The sequence below is a fragment of the Macrobrachium nipponense genome, chromosome 5, assembly GCF_015104395.2.
Source record: "Macrobrachium nipponense isolate FS-2020 chromosome 5, ASM1510439v2, whole genome shotgun sequence".
In the NCBI taxonomy this organism is placed as follows: Eukaryota; Metazoa; Arthropoda; class Malacostraca; order Decapoda; family Palaemonidae; genus Macrobrachium; species Macrobrachium nipponense.
In genome coordinates, this window is record NC_061107.1 from 29921178 (window position 1) to 29943698 (window position 22521).

General features: G+C 43.8%; 1 protein-coding gene across 2 annotated transcripts in view; it reads left to right on the plus strand.

Annotated features, from left to right (window-relative positions):
• The window catches only part of LOC135215273 (nuclear protein localization protein 4 homolog), a 170474-nt gene that overhangs the window by 28356 nt on the left and 119597 nt on the right, over positions 1–22521 (plus strand). For both annotated transcript variants that reach the window (XM_064249818.1, XM_064249817.1), the window contains exon 2: positions 7670–7925. In XM_064249818.1, the coding sequence (XP_064105888.1) occupies positions 7670–7925 (256 nt within the window). The remainder of the gene's footprint in view (positions 1–7669; positions 7926–22521) is intronic.

A 22521-nucleotide genomic window follows, 5' to 3' on the forward strand; every position in this document is an offset into this window, starting at 1 on the left:
TCGGCGAATTCAGTGCTGGGAGAAGGGGCTGAGGCTAATCCTTCCTATTTAGTTTAAGGCTTAAATTACTGTTTATTGGTGGTTGTTTTTATTGGTTAATTGTCAGAGGGAATAGGGACCCTCTTACAATTCATAGATTGTAACAAGACTAACATGGTCAGGTGATCGGGATTGGCTTCAGTGCTCTTTGTGATTTGTTTAATAACCTTAACTCTGTCATGTAAGAGGGCGAGTCTCCATTGATATGACAAAAGGTCAAGGCTCTACCATGTAAGTGGGTCAGCCCCCATTGGTACGATCCAGTATAGGCTCTGTCGCGTAAGCGGGTAGCCCCCATTGACACGACCGATCCAAAGAGTTATTCAACCATAGGTTCATTCCTCGTTGAAACTCTTGAGGCAAGCAGACTCATCGACAGTAGTCATGAAGTCTTCAGCCCAATAAGGTAGGAACTATGGATTATGTTATCCAAGAACATAGGTTGTTTTTTCCCTGTTTTTTAATGTATTTAGTTTAAGTATTATTTTGTTTTTAGCTGTCTCTTGCCCGCCACCAAGGGTGCCAATCAGCTAAGTATATATCTGCTGGGTAAGTTACTTGTACAAAAATGATATTGTTAAGATACAATAAAGTTTTGTACATACTTACCTGGCAGATATATACGATTAATGGCCACCCAGCCCCCCTCAGGAGACAGGTGGAAGAGAAATTATGGCTTAGAAAACGGGAATAGTTCCAGACCCCGCCACCCAGCGGCGGGAATGGTGGATCACCTGACCTACCTGTCGCGTGTGCCGCGAGTTTTGAAATTCTGTCGGGACGACCGAGTCTATAGCTAAGTATATATCTGCCAGGTAAGTATGTACAAAACTTTATTGTATCTTAACAATATCATTTTCAAATACCCATCCATCAGTCCTCCAGGAAGTACCTCCGCTTTATCCTCGACTGGACGGTGTACCAATTCAGGGCGTAGTCACCTGCGGTCTCTTCAGTGGAGACTAAAGTAGTGCTGGTCACAGGCACGGGATCCACTATCCTTCCTGGTTCCTCTCATGGAGGAAGTAAGGGAGGACCTGTCCTGGTGGCTAGACAACAGGAGTGCCCCTGCACACTCCCCCTCCGGAGATGTTGCTGTTCTCAGTCGCATCGACAGAGGGTAGGGTTGGGGCGCACACCTGGAAGAGTTGCTGCTTGCTGGAGTGTGGAACCATCACGACAGGCACCTTCACATCAACTTCCTGGAACTCAAGGCTGCGTTCCTCGCATTCCAAGAGTTCAGGGAATGACTGATGGGACACTCAGTGGTGTTGATGAGCAGCAACACCACAGTAGTGGCATACGTCAACAAACGGGCCCTAGTGTCCCTCCCATTGCACCAGTTGATGATGCAGATGCATGAGTGGGCCGTAGCTCACTCGGTAGAGCTGTCAGGCAGATACATTCCATGCAAGAGGAATGTAGTGGCAGACAAGCTCAGCTGCCAGAATAATGTGATTGGGACCGAATGGTCTCTACACCCAGACATGGCAGAAAGGCTCTTCAACCTATGGGGGCGTCCAGTAGTGTATCTGTTCGCCACCCGGCACAACAGAAAACTTCAGGTTTTCTTCTCAGTTGTGCCGGACCTGTGGGCAGCTGCAGAGGCAGAGTACGCATTCCAACCTCATAGTTTACTCCTTTCCCCCGTTCTGCCTGATTCGCAAGGTGATCAGCAGTGTGTTGATCACCAGCAATCTTCGGATGATTCTGGTGGCACCCAAATGGCCTCAGGGCAATTGGTATCCGTACCTGCTGGCTCTTCTCTTGGAGGCACCGCGAGAGATTCCCCCATGGCAAAACCTGCTGTGCCAACTGCACGTAGAACGGTACCACCAGGCAGTTCATTCCCTGTGTCTTCATGGCTGACGGTTATACACCATCTCTTGTAAGCGAGACTTTTCTTGACAAGCAGCAACAGAGATGCCTGGTTACCTCAGACAGTCCTCTGCAACAGTATACCAGGGAAAGTGGTCCATCTTCAGCAGGTAGCGGATTTTCTCGTCTCTCTTCGCTGAGAGAAGCTCCTCTCTGTCTCCACAGTCAAAGGCTACAGAGTTGCCATGGCCCTAGTCCTTAAACTGCGAGGAGTCAGTATTTCCACCTCCATGGAAATATCACTCCTAATGAGGAGCTTCGAGAGGTCTTGCCCACCCAGGGAACTCAGGCCCCCGGGGTGGGATGTGTCTCCATCCTTAGGAGCTTGACTTGCAGACTCTACGAGCCGCCCTGAGAGTCGTCAGACAGGGATCTGACCCTCAAGACCGTTTTTCTGCTGGCCCTGGCATTGGCGAAGAGAATAGGAGAACTCCACGGTCTTTCCTTCAATGTTAAACACTCAAGGGGATGGGGATCAGTTACGCTCAATTTCGTCCCGGATTATGTAGCGAAGACTCAGAACCCTTCGGTCCCTTTTGCCAGGTTCGAGTCCTTCACGAGGCCCTCCCTGGAAGACTTCACCGATAATGATGCGGATGAGATGCTTCTTTGTCCTGTAAGGGTGCTATGGCGCTATCTGAAGAAAACTCGACACCTCAGGCCTGAGTGTCGATGCCTTTTCGTTAGCACTGGGGTGACCAAGAAAGAAGTGTTCAAGAACACTGTTTCTTTCTGGCTTTGTGAGGTAATCCGGAAAGCATACGACTCCGACAGGAGTGCCGACACCAGTTCCGTTCGTCTGAGAGACCACGAAGTCAGAGGCATTGGTCCAATCTTTGCATTCTACAAGAACTTGTCCATGGCACAGATACTGAAGGCAGGGGTTTGGGCCAACCAGACCACCTTCACCTCCTTCTACCTTCAGGATATTGCCCTCAGGTCCTTGGACATATTTTCCTTGGGACCCGTGGTGGCTGCTCAACAAGTTGTGTAGCTTACCCAGCTCCTTTACTGGACAAGGTAGCATCTCGTCCTTGTGAGACTGCATGAATGGAGAGTGAATGAGAGTGTGACTGGCTTCTCTTCCTCCTCTTTTTCTTCCCTCTCCCTGCGGGCAGAGGGTAACGGTCATCACCATGCTGGACAGGACGGCAATGCAGGTAAGCTACGTAACCGAGCTCCATTCTATCCCTTTCATTAGGGATAGAAGCATTTATCTTTCTCTTCCCTAACAAGGGGGAAGCGGACACCAGTGAGAGACAAACCCAATACTTTATATTTGGCTCTTACATACGACCTAGTTCTTGCTTGCTATTCATAAGAGGTACGCTAGCCTCCCTCTTATGAATTGGTCCAGAGGTCTGATCACTGATCTTGCAGTACACACACTGATCAATTGGACAGAGGCCAGGTCCCCCCCCCCCCTTTGCTCTTATGACCAGGGAGGGAACCCAGGTTGGGCGAACACCAGTCTGTTCACAAGACTCAGATTCCACCCACCAATAAGTGTTCACAAGACTCAGATTCCACCCACCAATAAGTGAGTCTTCCTTATGTAAAGGACCATGGGTTTGTATTACATGTCGTAAGAAATCACAATTTTTGGAAGTAAATTGTCCTAACTATGCAATGAGGTCCTTTATATATAGTCCCACCTCATGCCACCCTTCATTCTGTTCCTGGGCCTAAAGCAAAGTGATATGTTTACCTCCTGTCGGGCGGGACTCCCGACCATCGGACAAGCAGTTACTGCCGAACTAACTTGTTAGTAAATCTTACAACCGGTCCAGCTGGCGCTGAATAGTAATTCCTTATGTAAAGGACCTCAGGTTTGTATAGTTAGGAAAAATACAAATTACTTCCAAAAATTGTGATTTTTCATTCATATGCGGAACAAAATTTCGGTCTTAACAATAGAACAGACTTATACTTGGTGGGAGGTACAAGTATCCTAAACCAGCTGGGAGTTAAGCCACCTGACTACCCCTCTTAGCAGAATGAGTTCTAGAGAAGGAGGTTTTAAGCCCATGAGAAGAAAGATAAACAGATTTCTAACAACTCAGCCGTCTGGGTTGAAGTACAATAATATATGAGCAGATTCATTGCAACCAGGGAACCAAAGAAAATTCAAGTAACAAACCATATACTCACAGGGTTGTTACCATTCCTCACTCCCCCTTGCTGTAAAGAGAGGAGTATTTTGCTACTGAATAAGGTCTTGTCTCACTTCCTCGGACAGAGGGACTCTGTAGAGGAGGATCTCCCTCTGGGGACTAAAAGTCTTTTCAGTCACCATTGCAGAGACCGAAGATGAAGACACCCATGAGGGACCAGCTTCTCCAGCAAAGACAAAAGCCCCAGGAGGACCTGCCACTGGTGTGCTGTCTGTTCTGTGCTACTGACTGCAACTTGTCTAACCTCTGGTCCAACAGAAAAACCCTTGATGCTGCTGTATCTATAACCATGCCTAAGTAAAGAGCTTTCTGGCTGGGACCATGTTTGATTTCTCTAGGTTGAAAATTATGCCTAGCTCCTGACAAAACTGAAGCACTTTCTCCCTAGAGCTTGTTAAAACCACCCAGTCGTCGAGGTATCTTAACAGGTGAATCCCCTGAGCATGAGCCCATCCATTTCGATATGAGGGCAAAGACCCTTGTGAATACCTGAGGGGACATGGTCAACCCAAAGCACAGGACCTCGAACTGAAAGATCTGCTCTCCCAAAGTGAAGGAAAGAAACTTTCTGGATGAAGGGTGAATAGGGATCTGGAAGTAAGCATCCTTTAAGTCTATTGACAGGAAGACGTATTTGTCCCTTATCGCTGCCAACACTGAGACGTCTCCATCTTGAACCTTATCTTCCTGACAAAATGATTCAAGGTGGAAAGGTTGATTACTGGTCTCCAGTCACCTGTTGCTTTGGATACCAGGAAAATCTGACTGTAAAACCCCAGAGAAGGATGTGGGGAGGAGAGAAGCTGAATGGTGGTAGATATCCCACTTGAATAATGTCTACTACCCATTTCTCCATTCCTTACCCTTGCACTTTGCCCACTGGCCCGCCAGGCATCTGCCTACCTGTGGCAATGGAGAGGGAGAGGCGCCTACTCTATTGACAACCCCCCCCTGCCTCTTCCCCTAGAGCCCCTACCAGGCTTGTAGGGGCGTGATTGAAAGGGACGTAGTTGTTTCTTTGCCTGTGAGGGAGACTGGGAAACCCTCACGGAAGCAGAACTCTTCGGAGATTTAATAGGTGAAGATCTTCTCACCTGTTGCTGAGGAGGAGGAGGACCTCTTCAACGCACCATGACTTTGATACTGTCTGATGTACCATCCTATCTTTTGTATCTGCTTGTCACTGGTCGATTGCATCTTCCAATTCAGTCCTTGGAAATAGGAACTGCAAATCAAGCAGATCCCCATTTCTGAGAGATGACAAAGACTCAGAGTCCACTGAATTTGCCACCTTGGACAGTGCTGCATCTCTTCTGCCCAGGAGGTGGTTGGCCCACAGATTGGAGCTAAGGTGTGTCAGGTAAAAGATATCTGAAGCAGTCTTGGCTATCATGGTGGACCACAAGTCCAACCAGGAGACCGTATGGAAGATGAAGCCGCAGTAATCTCCTCACACTCGCACTAGTCACAAGGAGAACGATCGCGGAAGAGGGAGAAGCCATATCATCCATCCGAGGAGGAGGAGAACCCTCCCAAGAAGGAAGAGTAGAAATTCCACACGTTGACGAGGCCATGGAGACTCGTTAGAATCCATAATGCAGAAATAAACACACAAACACACTGAAATGAAAGAAGCACAGGTACAAAACAATTGGCTTGGGAGGAGAGCAAAGCAATAGCGTCTTACTCTCCACGGCTGTTAAGGAAAGACTATATGTCACGAGGCTGTGCGTGGTCTCTGACCAGCTATCACCTCGTACGTGCAGGAGTTGCCAGATCTCACAGATTCTTTGCTTACAATCTTTTATTGTTTTTAGCCGGTTACACTGCTCCAGAGTGCCCAGAGTGCAAGGTGTTGATAACTGTCGGACACGTGTTGTGTGAATGCCTAAGGTATGACCAGCAGAGGCTGTCAACCTTTGGAAATAAAAGAAATTTTGTCAGAATCTTTCACATTTTCAGTGGTTCCGGTTTTAACGTTTCTAAAGAACTCTAATTTAATTAATAAAATATAATAACGATACAAAAACCTTAGAGCAATTAATGAATTTTAGATAAAATTTTTAAGATTTTATTGACCTGTTATTAATTTTAATACACCTTTTTAATAAATATGTATGGAAACGTGAGTAAATGTATTTATTGCGTGTTTGAGTTCCAGTGTGAAAGTCTGTGCACCTGTGCAGTTTTTTAATTTATTGTTTATTATACTTCATGACCTATTTGGTCCCGGTTCATGGCCTTTGGCCCAGACCTGGAATTTTATCTAATCCTTCGGGCCAGCCCTATGAGAGCTGAAAGTCAGCTCAGTGGTCTGGTTAAACTATTTTTATAATAATAATAATTAGCTGGTTACAAGCTATTGTTTGGAAATATCCTATTGTTAAGACCGAAGGTTTGTTCTGCATATGAACAATGTTGTTTTATTGTGCTGATTACAACTGCAATCTAGAGTAATTTCAATAAATGTTACATATACATGCAAATGTGTATTGCTTAAATGAGCACTGGGAAGGCTGGGGCCATGACGAATTGCTCTCATCCTGAAGAGACACCATATTGGATTTAAAAACTGCCTTGAACACATATTTATTCCCACACAATATACAAACCCTTGGTTCTTTACATTAGAAATTACATACTTCCAGCGTAGGCTGGAATACAGCCGTTAAATTCTTGAACAAGGTGGTTAGGTGGTAACTACCATCTGGTAGGCAGGTAGGCCTGCCTGCCCGGATGTAATCACTCCACTTTGCTTTCAGCAGTCTTCCAATGAAGATGTATGTTGGTGAGCTCTTGCTGACTAGCTGTTAATCACTATTTTCACAATGGGATCTTTTATTATTTTGAATGAATATTTATGTTGTGTTTCATGTTAATTATTAATTAACTTTAATAATGAATATACAAACCTTTTTTCTGTGATAGCCTTGCTAGCCGCCTTTTTACTTTGTGTTAAGGGTTGGCGGCAAGGGTGTGTCTACTCCCTTATTACTACATATTTTTGCCCCTTAACATCAGGGTGAGACATTGTATTCATTTGAAATTTATGCTTACGCCTTGGAAATTACCGAGGGAACTTCAGAGATTTGTCCTTTGTTTTTCTTCCGTTATTTCCTCAATCTAAAACCTGGGCTGAAAGGCAAAGTGGAGTGTTTACATCCGGGCAGGTGGGCCTACCCGCCCACCAGATGATAGTTACTACCTAACCACGTTGTTCAAGAATTTAACAGCCATATTCCAGCGTATGCTGAAACTGATTCCTAATGTATAGGACCTCAGGTTTGTATAGTTGGGAAAAATACAATTTACATTTTTATACAATCAACTTACCTGTCAGATATATACATAGCTAAGACTCCGTCGTCCCAGCTATGTATATATCTGCCAGGTAAGTATGTATGAAACTTTATTGTATTATAACAATATCATTTTTAAAAATTGTGATTTTGTCGGAATTAACTAGCCATTTGCTATGAAAAAAATTCTTGCTTCTATGTAGTACATTTTTGATATCCATAATGTCATTGTCATATTACATTACTGTATTATTGAGTGTATTTTCACCGTGTCCACAGATCATACGAATCCAGTCTCCCGAGGGTACGAAGCGTGTGGAGTTGAAGCCAACAGACTCCACCAAGCTTCTGTATGAGAAGGTGCAGCAAGCCTTTGATCTCCCAGGCTTCAACTTTGCTCTTTATGGGACCCGAGACAAAAAAAATGAGATTATATCATCCCCAAGGAAAACACTTAAGGGTTATAAATTAAATCATGGGGACATGCTGTATCTACATGGCGTTGATGGACCTTTACGTCATGAAGATGACAGAGGTAACCTTTTTTGTATTTTGGATGGGATTAGATAGTTAAGCACTGTGTAGTTAAAATTTCCTAATACTTTAGTATCATTATTTAATTTTTCTATTGCTGGCATTGTACGATATGCACTTATTTAATTATTCATAATGGAAGGGTTCTTATTTGGGTTAGACTTATGCATTGTAGTTCTTGATAGATTGTAGAAAGTTTAATTTTATATAAGTAACTTTCCAAGTAATTATACAGCTATAGTTTCTGCTAGTATGGCAGGTAAAATTTGAAATTCGCGGTAGCTGTTCTTTTGTTTTGGTTTAGGTAACTAGCCCCACCCACTTGGAAAAAGAGGATCACCACAGCAAACAGTTCATTGTTTCTGCCACCTTACAACGAAGGTTGTGAGTTACAGCTATTTTTGGAATTTGTTCTCTTTGCTAGTTAGTTGATTGTTTGTTCATGACACTTACCTGCCAGATATATATATAGCTGTATTCTCTGACGACCGACAGAATTTCAAAACTCCCGGCAAACGCAGTGGTCGGCTAGGTGGTTAGTACCCATTCCCGCCGCTGGGAGGCGGATACCGGGAACCATTCCCATTTTCTATTCAGATTTTCTTCTGTCGCCGGTCGGTAAACATCTGTTTACAGACCTCCGCTTAGGATTTCGAAAACTTCATTTGTCACTTGAGTATTTGGATTGTCTTTTGGTTTCGGACTTGGCTTAGTGATTTGGCATACGCTATTGTGGTTTGGATTTTGATTTTGGCTTTGATTTTTCTTAGAATTGAGATGTCTGGATCTAGTTCTACTAGTTTCAGGGTGTGTGGGGTAGAAGAATGTAAGGTGAGGCTACCAAAAGCCTCGGTAGATCCTCACACAGTGTGTGTGAATTGTAGAGGGCATGTTTGCTTGTTGGATGATAGGTGCAAAGAATGTGAAGTGTTAACTGATGTCGAATGGAAGGCGTATGAATCTTACATTCGTAGACTTGAGCGTGACAGAATTAGGAGGTCTTCCTCCAGGAGTGCTTCTGTTAAAAGTCAAAGTAAAGTTGCTCAATCTAACATAAATGTAGAACATGCTACGCATAACCCTATAATTTCTCCTTCAGATAAGGAAGTGATGGTTACCGAAGGGAATGCCCTTTCTACCAGTTTAGAATCGATTCGGAACCTTGAATCGAAAATGAAAGTGCTACAATCTAATGTGCAAAAGTGTAGTGATAATGTTAGTGCCCCTAGTGAAGTGGAGGGGGCGTCAGATCGGTCCTATAATGCCTCCAGGTTGAGACCTCTGTCGGACTCCCAGAACACAGGGAATGGACATGTCGAAGGCCGAAGGAGGGTTACGGGAATTAAACACCGGTCTGGCGTCCCTTCGGCAGATCCTGAAGACGCATCCCAGGCTGCCAAAGATCGCGAGCAAGCTCGAATCTTGAAGGAATGCTTCTCTTCCTCCGAGACGTCCTCACCTCACCGTGGGTGGGAATCTCGGAAGACCTCTCCGACTGAGAGTGGTAAGGAAGACGTAAGGTGTCGCACAAGCGGCCATCGTCTTTCTCGCCCTCTTAGGAAAGGTATTACGGAAGAGTACGCAGCCTCTCCAAGTGAGAGTGGTAAGGAAGACGTAAGACGTCGCACTGGCGGCCATCGTCTTTCTCGCCCTCTTAGGAAAGGTCTTACGGAAGATTACGCAGCCTCTCCAAGTGAGAGTGGTAAGGAAGACGTAAGACGTCGCACTGGCGGCCATCGTCTTTCTCGCCCTCTTAGGAAAGGTTTGATGGAAGAGGACGCTTCATCGGGAGATCGAGAGCGTCCTCCGCCTCGATTTACGCTTCGGTCTTCTCCGGAAGACTTCGAAGACAGTATCCCGCACAAGAGATTTAGGACGCTTTCTGAGCGTCCTGATTCGAGTCCGGAGAGAAGGAAGAAGGCGTCCCCTCGCCCATCTTCTTCTCAAAGGTTCACTCCATCATATGGTTCTTCACCATCAAAAAAGACTCTCGAAGCGATTCGTCAACAGTTGGATACGTTTTTCGCCAAGAAAGAGGAAAGATCACGTAGTCGTAAAAAAGATCTGTGGCTACCCGTCAAGAAATCTAGACGTTCTCCTGCGGCTTCTCTTCGTTCTTCGTCTTCGTCTTCGTCTGATCCGTCGCCTTCTAGACCTCATCGACTCAATCAGGAACGCGCAAGCAGTCCTGCTGAGAGAGTCTCTAGAAGTATTGGCGGTAAAGAAAAAGACAATAGGTGCCGCACAGGCGGCCACCGCCGTCGTCTTTTCCCAGAGTCGAAGAACGTTCAGAAGGATCGCTCAGAAATAAAATTGGGAGGAATTGATCTTGACTTACAGGAAGAGAATATTCAACAAAACAAACACTTTGCTAACCAGGACGCTCGTAAGGACGCTTCTCGGGACGCTCGGGGTCGGAAACGTCGGCTGGAGAGACTTCAGACGCACGATATTAGTTCAGAAGAAGGATATGAAGATGAATATGAGGACGTTTTTGAGGACGCGAGGCGTAGTGCTAGTAAGGACGCTCGTCGTCCTTCATATCAGTACGCGTTCCAGGACGCAAATGAGGACGCTTTCCAGGACGCAAATGAGGACGCTTTCCAGGACGCAAATGAGGACGCTTTTGAGGGCGTTAGGCGTCCGATGCATAAAGTCACCCTGAGAAGAAAAGAACAGGTCGCTAGTCAGAAGGTTAAACGCCATATGCTTCAAGGTAGTAGGAACTACAATATCAGTGCTCGTCAAGAGAAATCGTATGACGTCAGTTTGGAAAATTCGGAGAGAAAGTCAAGGTTAGGAGAACATAGCAGACTCTCCTCTTCAAAATTGTTTTCAAACACAAAACCTACGGTTCGAAAGGGAGGTGAAACTTTGGCTTCTTCTCGTTCAATGCAGAATAAGGCTATGTCTCCATTAGAAAATAAATCGTCAAGCGAGGCTGTTTCGGAAGAGGAGGAGGATCCTACAACCTCATCCTCTGTGGATTATAAGACTTTGACTCGTCTTTTAAAAGATTTGTTTCCCGAGAAGTTCCGAGCTCCAGTTCCGAGCTCCAGTTCCTCTCTCTCCACCTTCGCAACTAACCTCTTCGAAGGCAAGGAAGACTCCAAATTTTGTCAAAATGGCCACCTCGCTCTCGACTAAAAGGGCTTTTAAAAGAATCCATGATTGGATGGAATCCAAAAAGACAAAGGGCAAGACTTCTTTTGCACTTCCCCCACAAGCTTAGTGGAAGATCGGGGAAGTGGTACGAGACAGAAGAGGAAGCAGGTTTGAGAATCCCCGCTTCCGCACAAGGGGATTTCGCCAACTTAGTGGAAGCTCCTAGAAGATCTTACCTGGCATCAGCGAAAGTCTCGTGGACAATGTCGGAGATAGATCACCATCTCAAAGGCCTTTATAAAACTTTGGAAGTTTTTAACTTTTTAGATTGGTGTTTGGGCGTCTTGGATGTGCAGTCTAGAAGCCCAGATTCCATCTCATTGGAGGACTTAGCGAGTATTTTGTCATGCATGGATAGAGCAGTAAGAGATGGCTCCGACGAACTGGCATCACATTTTGCGTCGGGAGTCCTGAAGAAACGCGCACTCTTCTGTAGCTTCACAGCTAAGTCAGTGTCGCCAGCGCAAAAAGCAGAATTGTTGTTCGCTCCCCCCTTTTCTGCTCATCTTTTTCCACAATCGATGGTAAAGGATTTATCAGTAAATCTCCAAGAACGAGCGACGCAGGACTTATTGTCTCGGTCTTCGAAACGTCCTGCTGATCAGATGTCTTCAAGAACCACGCAAGCTTCTAGGAAGAATTATAAGCCCTTTCGTGGAAGAGCCTCTTCAAGAGCTGCTGCTCGAGGGAGGAGTTTCCCTAGGGGCAGAGCCCCCTCAAAAACCAGGGGAAAGAAATGACTTTTCAGCCCTCCAGACACCAGTCGGGGCGAGGCTCGCTCTATTCGCCGAAGCATGGAGGATAAGAGGGGCGAACTCTTGGTCACTCGAAGTGATCGAGAAAGGTTACAAAATCCCGTTTCTATCGAAACCACCATTAAGCATAGAGCCAATAGACCTTTCGCCCTCTTATCAGGATTCAAAGCAACAGATCTTATTAGACCTTTTGGATCAGATGTTGGAAAAGAGAGCAGTAGAAAGAGTCGTGTCACGGAACTCTCCAGGCTTCTACAACAGGCTTTTCCTGGTTCCGAAGCACTCGGGAGGATGGAGACCTGTCCTAGACGTAAGCAGGCTGAATCTTTTTGTAAGGAAAATAAAATTCAAGATGGAAACTGCACAGTCTGTTTTAGCTTCCCTGAGACCAGGAGATTGGATGGTGTCCTTGGATCTCCAAGATGCCTATTTCCATGTTCCGATACATCCTCTGTCCAGGAAGTTCCTCAGATTCGTTCTGAAAGGACAGGTCTTCCAATTCAGAGCTCTCTGTTTCGGGCTGAGTACAGCCCCTATGATATTCACGCTTCTGATGCGAAATGTAGCAAGATGGCTCCATCTCTCAAAGATAAGAGTCTCACTCTATTTAGACGATTGGCTGATCCGGTCCACGTCAAAGGAACAGTGTCTGGAGGACCTACATACGACATTACAGCTGACGAAAGACCTGGGCCTTCTGGTCAACTTTGAGAAGTCCCATCTGATTCCCACACAGTCCATCGTGTATCTGGGGATTCAGATGGATTCAGTGGCTTTTCAAGCATTTCCATCCATAGAACGTCAGCTAAAATGCTTAGAGAAAGTATCGGTCTTCTTAGAGAAGGAAATATGCTCGGCGAGGGAATGGATGAGTCTGCTGGGGACCATTTCCTCGCTGGAGAAATTTGTTTCTCTGGGAAGGCTGCACCTCAGACAGCTTCAGTTTTTCCTAGCAGACAACTGGAAGAACAAGATTTTGAGAATCCCTCTATCGATCAAAGAGCATTTGAAGTGGTGGTCCGATCCCGTCAAGCTATCGGAAGGGATGTCCCTCAAAGTTCTGAGCCCAGACCTAGTGTTGTTCTCAGACGCGTCCATGACGGGCTGGGGAGCAACACTGGGGGAGGAAGAAGTGTCAGGTCTCTGGAGAGGGGAACAGAGGTCCTGGCACATAAACCTCAAGGAGCTAGAGGCGATTCGTTTGGCACTTCAATGCTTCGAGTCAAGGATTGTGGGACGAATTGTACAAGTCAACTCGGACAACACCACGGCGCTCGCATATCTCAAAAAACAGGGAGGAACTCTATCTCGCTCCCTGTTCAGGATAACGAGGGAAATCTTACTTTGGGCGAAGCTGAGAAATGTAACGATTCTAACGAGGTTCGTTTCAGGACAGCAGAACGTTCGTGCGGATCTCCTCAGCCGTCAACATCAAATGCTTCCAAACGAATGGACTCTCCATCCAGAGATCTGCAAGGAGTTGTGGAAACTTTGGGGACGCCCACTGGTAGACCTCTTCGCGACAGCAAAAACGAAGAGGCTTCCTATTTACTGCTCTCCGGTTCTAGACCCAGGAGCAATAGCAATAGACGCCATGCTTTGGAATTGGAAGGGGATGGATCTCTACGCCTTTCCTCCATTCAAACTCCTGGGAGAGGTAAAAAGGAAGTTTGCGGCGTCGGAAGGAGCAAGAATGACGTTGATAGCCCCCTTTTGGCCTGCAAGCGACTGGTTCACAGAGGCCATGTCATTTCTGGTAGATTTCCCAAGGACACTTCCAGAAAAGATAGATCTACTCAGACAACCCCACTTCGAGAGGTATCACGGAAACCTCTCCGCTCTGAGTCTGACTGCATTCAGACTATCCAAAAGTTGGCCAGAGCGAGAGGTTTTTCAAGATCGGTGGCAAGAGCTATTGCCAGCGCTAGAAGAACATCTTCCCAAGCTGTCTACCAATCGAAGTGGGCTGTTTTCAGAGGTTGGTGTAGAAGGCAAAATATTTCCTCCTCCACGACCTCTGTGAGCCAGATTGCTGATTTTCTCTTACATCTTAGAGAAATAGACAAACTTTCAGTGTCAACGATTAAAGGCTACAAAAGTATGCTATCAACGGTCTTTCGACACAGAGGCTTGGATTTATCAAATGATAAAGATCTTCACGATCTATTGAGGTCTTTTGAAACATCAAAAGCTCCACGAGACAAGATTCCCTCATGGAATTTAGATGTTGTCTTAAAGTTTTTAATGTCAGCCCCATTTGAACCTATGCACGCTGCCTCTTTGAAAGATGTAACTAGGAAAGCTATTTTCCTAACCGCTTTGGCAACAGCTAAGAGGGTTAGCGAAATCCAAGCTATGAGTAAACATGTGGGTTTCAGAGAACACAATGCAGTGTGTTCGCTGAGCCCCTCGTTCTTAGCGAAGAACGAAAACCCATCCAACCCCTGGCCTAAAAGCTTTGATATCAAGGGGTTATCAGAGTTCGTCGGACGAGAGCCGGAGAGAGTTTTGTGCCCTGTCAGAGCTCTCAAATTTTATCTGGAAAAGACCAAACAATGTAGAGGCCCGTCAGACAACCTGTGGTGTTCGGTCAAGAGGCCAGAATTACTAATGTCTAAAAACGCACTGGCGTTCTTCTTGAGAAATACCATCAGGGAAGCTCATTCATCCTGCACGGATGGTGATCTTAAACTGCTAAAAGTTAATGCTCACGAGGTTAGAGCGGTAGCTACTTCGGTGGCTTTTCAGAAAAATATGGCACTCAGTGATATCCTGGGTGCCACATTTTGGCGAAGCAACTCTGTGTTTGCTTCACACTACCTCAGAGATGTGAAGGCGACATATGAGAATTGCTACTCGCTTGGACCATACATTTCCGCGGATACAGTATTGGGGACGAGAAGCAATACGAACCCCATTCTTTAGAAAATGAATGTGTGTGATTTTAATTATGGGTTTGTTTTTTACGGTCGTAGGGTTGGCCGCTTGAGGCGGTCTTCCCTTTAATTAGCCTGAAAGTTATGAAACTAACTTTAGTGAGGCTAGGTTAGGTGGTATTTTTTATGCTTCGTTGTCTTCAGTATGGTCAATATGGTCTAGTCACATTGTGGTCACGCTCCCGTTGACAGATCATCTAGAACTATCCAGCTATACAGGTCACTACATTGCTGGAAATTCTAGTTAAGCAGAAGCAGGCTTGGGTGACAGTAATCACGAAGTCAGCTATGCTAACAGGTAGGGAACCAAGATGTCAATCATCTGCATGTGAAATGTTTCCAAAATCCTTCTATTCTGTCCCTTCCCACCTCCAATGGTGGGATTCAGCTATATATATATCTGGCAGGTAAGTGTCATGAACAAAATGATATTGTCATGATACAATAAAGTTTGTTCATACTTACCTGACAGATATATATATAGCTGTATTCTCTGACGACCGACAGAATTTCAAAACTCCCGGCAAACGCAGTGATCGGCTAGGTGGTTAGTACCCATTCCCGCCGCTGGGAGGCGGATACCGGGAACCATTCCCATTTTCTATTCAGATTTTCTTTACCACTGTCCCCTGAGGGGAGGTGGGTGGGTACTTGATTATATATATCTGTCAGGTAAGTATGAACAAACTTTATTGTATCATGACAATATCATTTTTAGACAACTGGCTTACAGTTGGTTGTAGACTGGGATCCAAAACAAAAGAAAGTCTTAAATTCTCATCTTTCTAAATTAGAAATTAATGGAAGAGAAAGGCGACTTAGGAAATAATAAGACTGCAGTTTGTCAGGAATCTGTTAGGTGTTCTAGTAGTATTGATGTGCCTATTGTATCTGTTCCTTTAATGTCCCCAGTTCTCAGTTCTCCAGCTGTACCACCCTATTCTTTACCTGGCTCCAATGCTTCAGAACCCAACGCCATTGCCAACCGCTAGACGAGTCATTCAGATCGTGTGTTCTGTGGCCCTGTTAGGACCAAGTGAGTAAAGTGAGTGCTAATAGTGCAAGTGAAGTGTTGCTGAAGGAGCTGGCTGCCCATCCTACCAATTCTCCTAGACAGAGGTCCCTGGCACACCCCTAAACCTGGGAGAAGTCATACCGGAGGCCCAAGAGAGGTCGGTGGGGTCTGACCGTAGTCAGTCCCTCAGTCGCACCTGAAATTAGGTCCCAGGGAGCAACAGGTAGTCAGTGGAAAGGTGTCTTTTTGGAGATACACTGTGTTTCCCTTAGTTCAGAGATGTCTAGCCCTGAACAGTGTCACCAGTAGCATTTCAGTGATTGAGTCAATACCATTGAAAAAGCCTGCAGTAGATGTAACCAGCACTCCTCAGGTGCCTTGCAAGAAAGTTGGGGACTCTGAGCTTTCCTGCAGCTTTTGGGACAGCCCAGGGCATTCCTCGACATTGTGTTTGAATGGGAACATCAAGTTTTAATTATACAGCTTCCCCAGTAATTACATAGCTAAGTTTTTCTTGCCAACAGTTAAAATCCAGAAATTTGGGGGTTGCGCTAATTTTCTATTTGTTTTGGGTAGCTAATTTATAGGCCCTTCACAGGTGCACCAAGCTGCTCCATAGTCTGTACTAACAGAGCAAAATACTTACCAATCTTTTCTTCTAGACTGGTGATGGGGTTGGGATCGGAAGTGTGGGAGCCTGGAACTGGAGAAGGTGGCATAGCAAGAGAAGTGGGAGCGGGAATTAATGATATAACAGGAATACTCAAGATACGATTTCAATTCAGAAGAACCCTGGCTAGCTGCTTTTGAATTAGCCTTCAGAAAAGCTTTTTCTCTTCCTGACTCTCTAATTTCTTTAAATGAGACTCCAAATTCTTCCACCTCCTTTCATCCCAATCAAAAAATTCATTACATCTAGTATCAAATGAACATATCTGCCCTCTTCTATCAGTACATAAAGTATGAGTATCATAAGAGTCCTTGGTTAGCCTAGTCTTGCAACCTTAAGCGCAATACATAAAGCTAGTAAAACCTGTCGTGACATTGTCGACAACACCTAGACCTGATGGTCACAAAGGAGAAAACATAAAAGCAAAAACTAGTTTGTTTTGCAAAATTCACCAAAGAACCTAACACTATCTACAGTGGAGCCTCAGTAATTGCAGCGGATGGGGAACACAACCTCCTGTGTTAAGCAAATGCGTGTTATCATATCCCTCAAAAAATGCCTAGGCTATACCCTAACAGCCTACATCAATATTTTAAGCACTAATGATATCCTACCTATAAAAATTCTTAATAGGCTAACTGCCTATTTTAATAATAGTTTAAACACCAGACATACTTAAACTATCATATGGGTACTCACTATTGATTGATCCAGCCTACCCTGTGTTGATTGAGGATACACATGTACTTACTGCAACTTGAAAATATTGCGAATACATTGCCTGCTCCTATTATTAGTACAGTCATACCCCTACATATGAAAGTCCCTACGTACAAAAAATCCAGGTTACGAAGGCAGACAAAGTTTTGTTTTTGCTTCTTTGTACGAAAATAATTCAGGTTGCGAAAGGGTGTACTATACGTATACTGTAAAGTCCGAGATTCGCTCGGGCCGCCGAGAACAATTTTAAAACTTGCACACCACCAACCCAGTAGACTCCCCACCATCCTCCCGCTCTCCCATTGATTCCTGATGCTAGTCACCACTGTAAGATCCTGCTCTCCTATTGGTCAGCATCTGCTCCATCATGCATCTATGTAAAGGCGTTCCTCGACCATTTCATTCCGGCAGTGTTATCGTACACACCTGGAATTCGTTTTTTCACATAAGGCAGTCCCCGGGTTATGACGGTCTCGGCTTACGACGTTCTGAGGTTACGACGCTTTTCAATTATGTTCATCAGACATTATTTCCAGGGTTACAATGCCTACAACGCTCATCTGGCAGATGAAATGACACCAAAAATGCAAAATAATCAATATTTGAAGGTTTTTTTTGATGAAAAATGCCATAAGAATGCAGTTTACATAGTTTTCAATGCACCCAAAGCATTAAAAGTAAGGTTTTCTTAGGATTTTTGACGATCTTCCAGCTTACAACGCGCCTCAAGAATGGAACCCCTATCGTAACCTGGGGACTGCCCGTAATTTCATTTGTTAATGTAAATTCGTGTTCGTGGTTTCGCTTTCGTTGTACTGTAAGTTACTTTATTGTGTTGAGTGTGAACTTAATTACTTACGTTATTAACCATGGGTCCCAAGAATGTTGCTGAAGTTCACGGAAAGAAGAGGATGCTTTCTATGGAGACGAAGATGGAGATAATTAAGAAGTATAAAGCTGGCATGCGGTTGAGTGTGATCACTAAGGAATACGGCTGAAATCCTTCGACGATAGGCACCATCCTTAAGCGTGACTATTTTTTCCAACAAGAGGACTCATGTGCATGATGAGATGGAGAGGCTGCTGCTTGTATGGATTAAGAACAAAGAAATCGCTGGCGATACCATAACCGAGACGGCAATCTGCCAGAAGGCCAGCGCCATTTTCAGTGATCTGAGTGCTCAGGCCGAAGACCACGCAGGAGAAGGGACATCGAAGGCAACCTAGACTTCAAGGCTTCTCGCGGTTGGTTTGATAAATTTTGTAAACGGACTGGCATCCATTCGGTGGTGCAGCATAGGGAGGCTGCCAGCTCGGACACGAAAGCATCCCAAGCCTCTGTTAAGACATTTGACGAGATGGCAATCAAGGAAGGCTACAGTTCTTAGCAAGTCTTCAACTGTGACGAGATTGTTCTATCGCCAGTGGGGATTGTAAGGTGAAGCCCCTACTTGTGTATCATTCCGAGACTCCTCGAGCCTTCAAGGCCCACAAAGTCCTAAAGGAGAAGCGTCCGGTGATGTGGAGGGCTAATACAAAAGCCTGAGTAACAAGACTGTTGTTCACCAAGTGGGTAAATCTGTGTTTCGCTCCAACAGTGAAGAAATTCTTGGAAGAGAAGCGCCTCCCTCTGAAATGTCTGCTGTTGTTGGACAATGCCCCTGCTCACCCTCCTGGCCTCGAAGAAGATATCCTAGCGGAGTATTCTTTCATCAAGGTTCTTCATCTTCTGCCTAACACCACCCCTCTCCTCCAGCCCATGGACCAGCAAGTGATATTGAACTTCAAGAAGCTGTATACAAAACATCTTTTCAAGAGATGTTTCGACATCACCGATACCACAAACTTCACCCTTCAAGAATTTTTGAAGGAGCATTTCAATATTGTGATATGCATCTGACTTATTGATCAAGCTTGGCAGGAGGTTTCGAGGCGAATCTTGAATTCTTCGTGTAGGAAACTCTGGCCTGATGCCGTATCCGCCCGAGACTTCGAGGGATTCAACGTGGGTGAAGCTGATGCAGATTCAGAAACAGTTGACAATCCTGAAACTGTTTCACAAACAGATCTTAACGAGATCGTTGCACTCGGCAAGTCCACGGGGCTGATCGTCGACGAGGACAACATCAATGACCTTCTCCAGGAGCACCAAGAGGAGCTTAGGATGGATGACCTGAAGAAGTTGGAGGCCACGCAACATAACGTTGTTCTAGAAGAGTTCTCTAGCAGCGGCAAGGAGGAGGAGGAGGACCCTATGACAACGGCAGAAATTAAGGATGTTCTAGCTGCTTTTCATAAAGTGCAAACATTTGTAGAAAAGAGACACCCCGAAAAGGCTTACACAGGTCATATGCGTGCGCAGTTCGATGATGTTTGCCCGAGTTGTTTCAGGAACATTGTCAAAAGTAGGCAGAAGCAATCTTCCTTGGATAGTTATTTTTTAAAGAGGCCTTTAGTAGTAAGCCAACAGGAAAGTCCAAGTGATATGAAAAAACAGAAAATTGGAAGTGGCGAAGAAATTGAAATTTTCAAAATAACTTAAAGTAAAAAAGTAAAAAAAATTTTAAATCAGAAAAAGGCAAATAAAGAAATTTAATTTTAAGCTTTTCGTAAAGTTAGGTGTTAATGTTTTCTGCAATTTGTTAATGTGTTTCATGACGTTTAGTGTTAATGTTTTCTGCCATTTTTTAAAGTATTTCATAAAGTTAAGTGTTCGTGTTTTCTGCCGTTTGTCCTCCTCCTCTGTCGCCACTTCCGGACATTGCCTCACTCAAAAGGTAAGGTTCCACATTTTACTACATATGTATGTACAAGTACATACAGTATTTCTTGTACCCTGTACACTAATACAGTTTATTTACAGGTACAGTCACAGTTAGGTTAGGTATTGAATGGTCCAAATTGTTGTATTTCATTGTTTATTGGTCAATTTAGCTTTATTATAAAATTTACTGTGGTGTTTTTGTAGGGCTTGGAACGAGTTAGGTACATGTACTACAGTGTTCCCCCCGTATTCGCGGGGGATGTGTACCAGACACCCCCATGAATAGTTAAAACCCACAAATAGTTAGAACCACCACTAAAAATGCTTATAACTGCCTATCTTGAAAGTTCAGTTACCAAATTATATACTTTAGATAACATCATACTTCAGATATACCTAAAATTACTAATCTATTACTGTATTAATCTTTGAAGTTATATTATTAATATAGTTTCAAAGTCATCTTATTAATATAGTTTCAAAGTCATCTTAAACAATTTACCATTAAATAACACAGAGAGAGAGAGAGAGACCACTGAATGGCAACATCATATATCTGACCATCAAGAGTGAAATTATGAATTATTCCTGAGACAGAGAAAATAATAATGGAGAGAGAGAGAGAGAGAGAGAGAGAGAGAGAGAGAGAGAGAGAGAGAGAGAGAGAGAGAGAGAGAGAGAGAGAGAGAGAGAATAACTCCTAGACTCTGACTCCTTCCCCTCCGCCAATACTAATACAGTATTGATCAATATTAAAATTTTAAAATTAGTAAATAATTTTTTGTATCATAAAAATGTATTTAGTCATGAAAATAACATCAAAATACACTAATTTGGGATTATTTATCGTTGGATAAGCCCCATGAATAGGCAAATTTCCCGCAAATAATGGGTAGATAAGGTCCAGAGAGAAATCTGTTAGTCCGCAAATCCGGAGAACGCGAATATGTGGGGCCCACTGTAAAACGTAGTTCTATATACGAAAAAATCAGGTTATCAAGCCCACTTCGGAACAGATTAATTTCATACCTGAAGCACTACTGTAGTAGTAGAAGGAAATTGTCCTTGAAATGGCTCCATTGTTCGTTATATTCCTCCTTCGTTTGCGTGTGTTTAAGTTTATGCTTCTATAATGTTATAAATGTTTTATAAATTCTTACCTATTTTCAAATTCCCCTACATCAGATCTGCCAACAAAAGTATATTAGCTGACACTTACTCTTTATTTTCATGATATGGTTGCTGCACAGAACTATATCTATATCGGGAAAGAATACATATGTAATAAAAAAAAGGATTTACTGTAATGATTACAGTACTGTACTGTAATATTAATGTATATAAACAGTAAAACAGAGTAACAAAAGACTATTTTTTACTTGTGTTTACATTGAGAATCAGCTGATGGACTTTTGTTGCCTAAAGAATTGTTTAGGAAAACAATTTAGTTGTTGAAAGGAACGAATTTATATTTTAAATATTTTTACGGTGATAAAAGATGAAACGTCAATAATGAAAAAATAATATTTTTATAATAAAATAAGGCTTTGTATATACTTACCCAGTAATTATATAGCTAAGAGCTTCCTACCTACAGCAGCCTAACAATTAAAAATTCACACTAACACTAGTTTCGGTTACGGTGTACGTAGTTGGAATGCCCTGCCCACTACCTGGGAGTATATATAGGTAACAATTTGTTTTGTGCTCTAATCTCCATGCGAGAGGAGGTGGGTGGGCTCTGATCATATAATTACTGGGTAAGTATATACAAAACCTTATTTTATTACAAAAATATCATTTTTGTTTATGAAACTTACCCAGTATGTAATTATATAGCTGATTCAACATTTAAAAGGGGTGGGAAATCATGAACAAGCTCTATCTCAATACATTGCATATAGTGTAATGAAACTAAAATAAAAGATTGCCAGCATAAAATAATATGCTTGTTGTTTCCTTACCTGGCAAGTGAGGACTGCAGATAATTACCTCTGGTCGGTGCTCCACTTGACCCATAGAGTACGTGGCGGTCTAGCCCAGAGTCGCCTCTACATGAGTGGGGGCTTTGGAGTTGGGAATTACAACCGTGTCTCAGAAAGCTACAAAAGGTGCCTTTGCCCTAGGCGAAGACCAGAATAAAAAAAATTAATAAACAAACACTAAACTATAACATAACCATAAAAGAATGTCACAACGCAACCATTAAAAAAGGAACTGATTGGCACTCAAGCCACAAATGTCTCCAGGCTTCCCAACGAACACCATACCTTATTCAAGGCAAAAATAAGCAAAGGGAAGTCAGATTCCTTATGCCTCCTCTCCCAACACCATGCCAGCCACAGAAATTGGTCCTAATGTGTTACAGTTCTCGAAAACAGTTTCTACATCCTTTAGGTAGTGTGAAGCAAATATTGATCTACACTTCCAGAACGTTGCTTGCACAGATTTAGTAAATGATACATTATGTCTGAATGCGAGGGAAGTCGTAACTGCTCTCACTTCATGAGCCTTGACCTTCTTAGTGACCAAATTGTCTTCTTGAATTTTGGCATGTGCTTCTGAAATAATT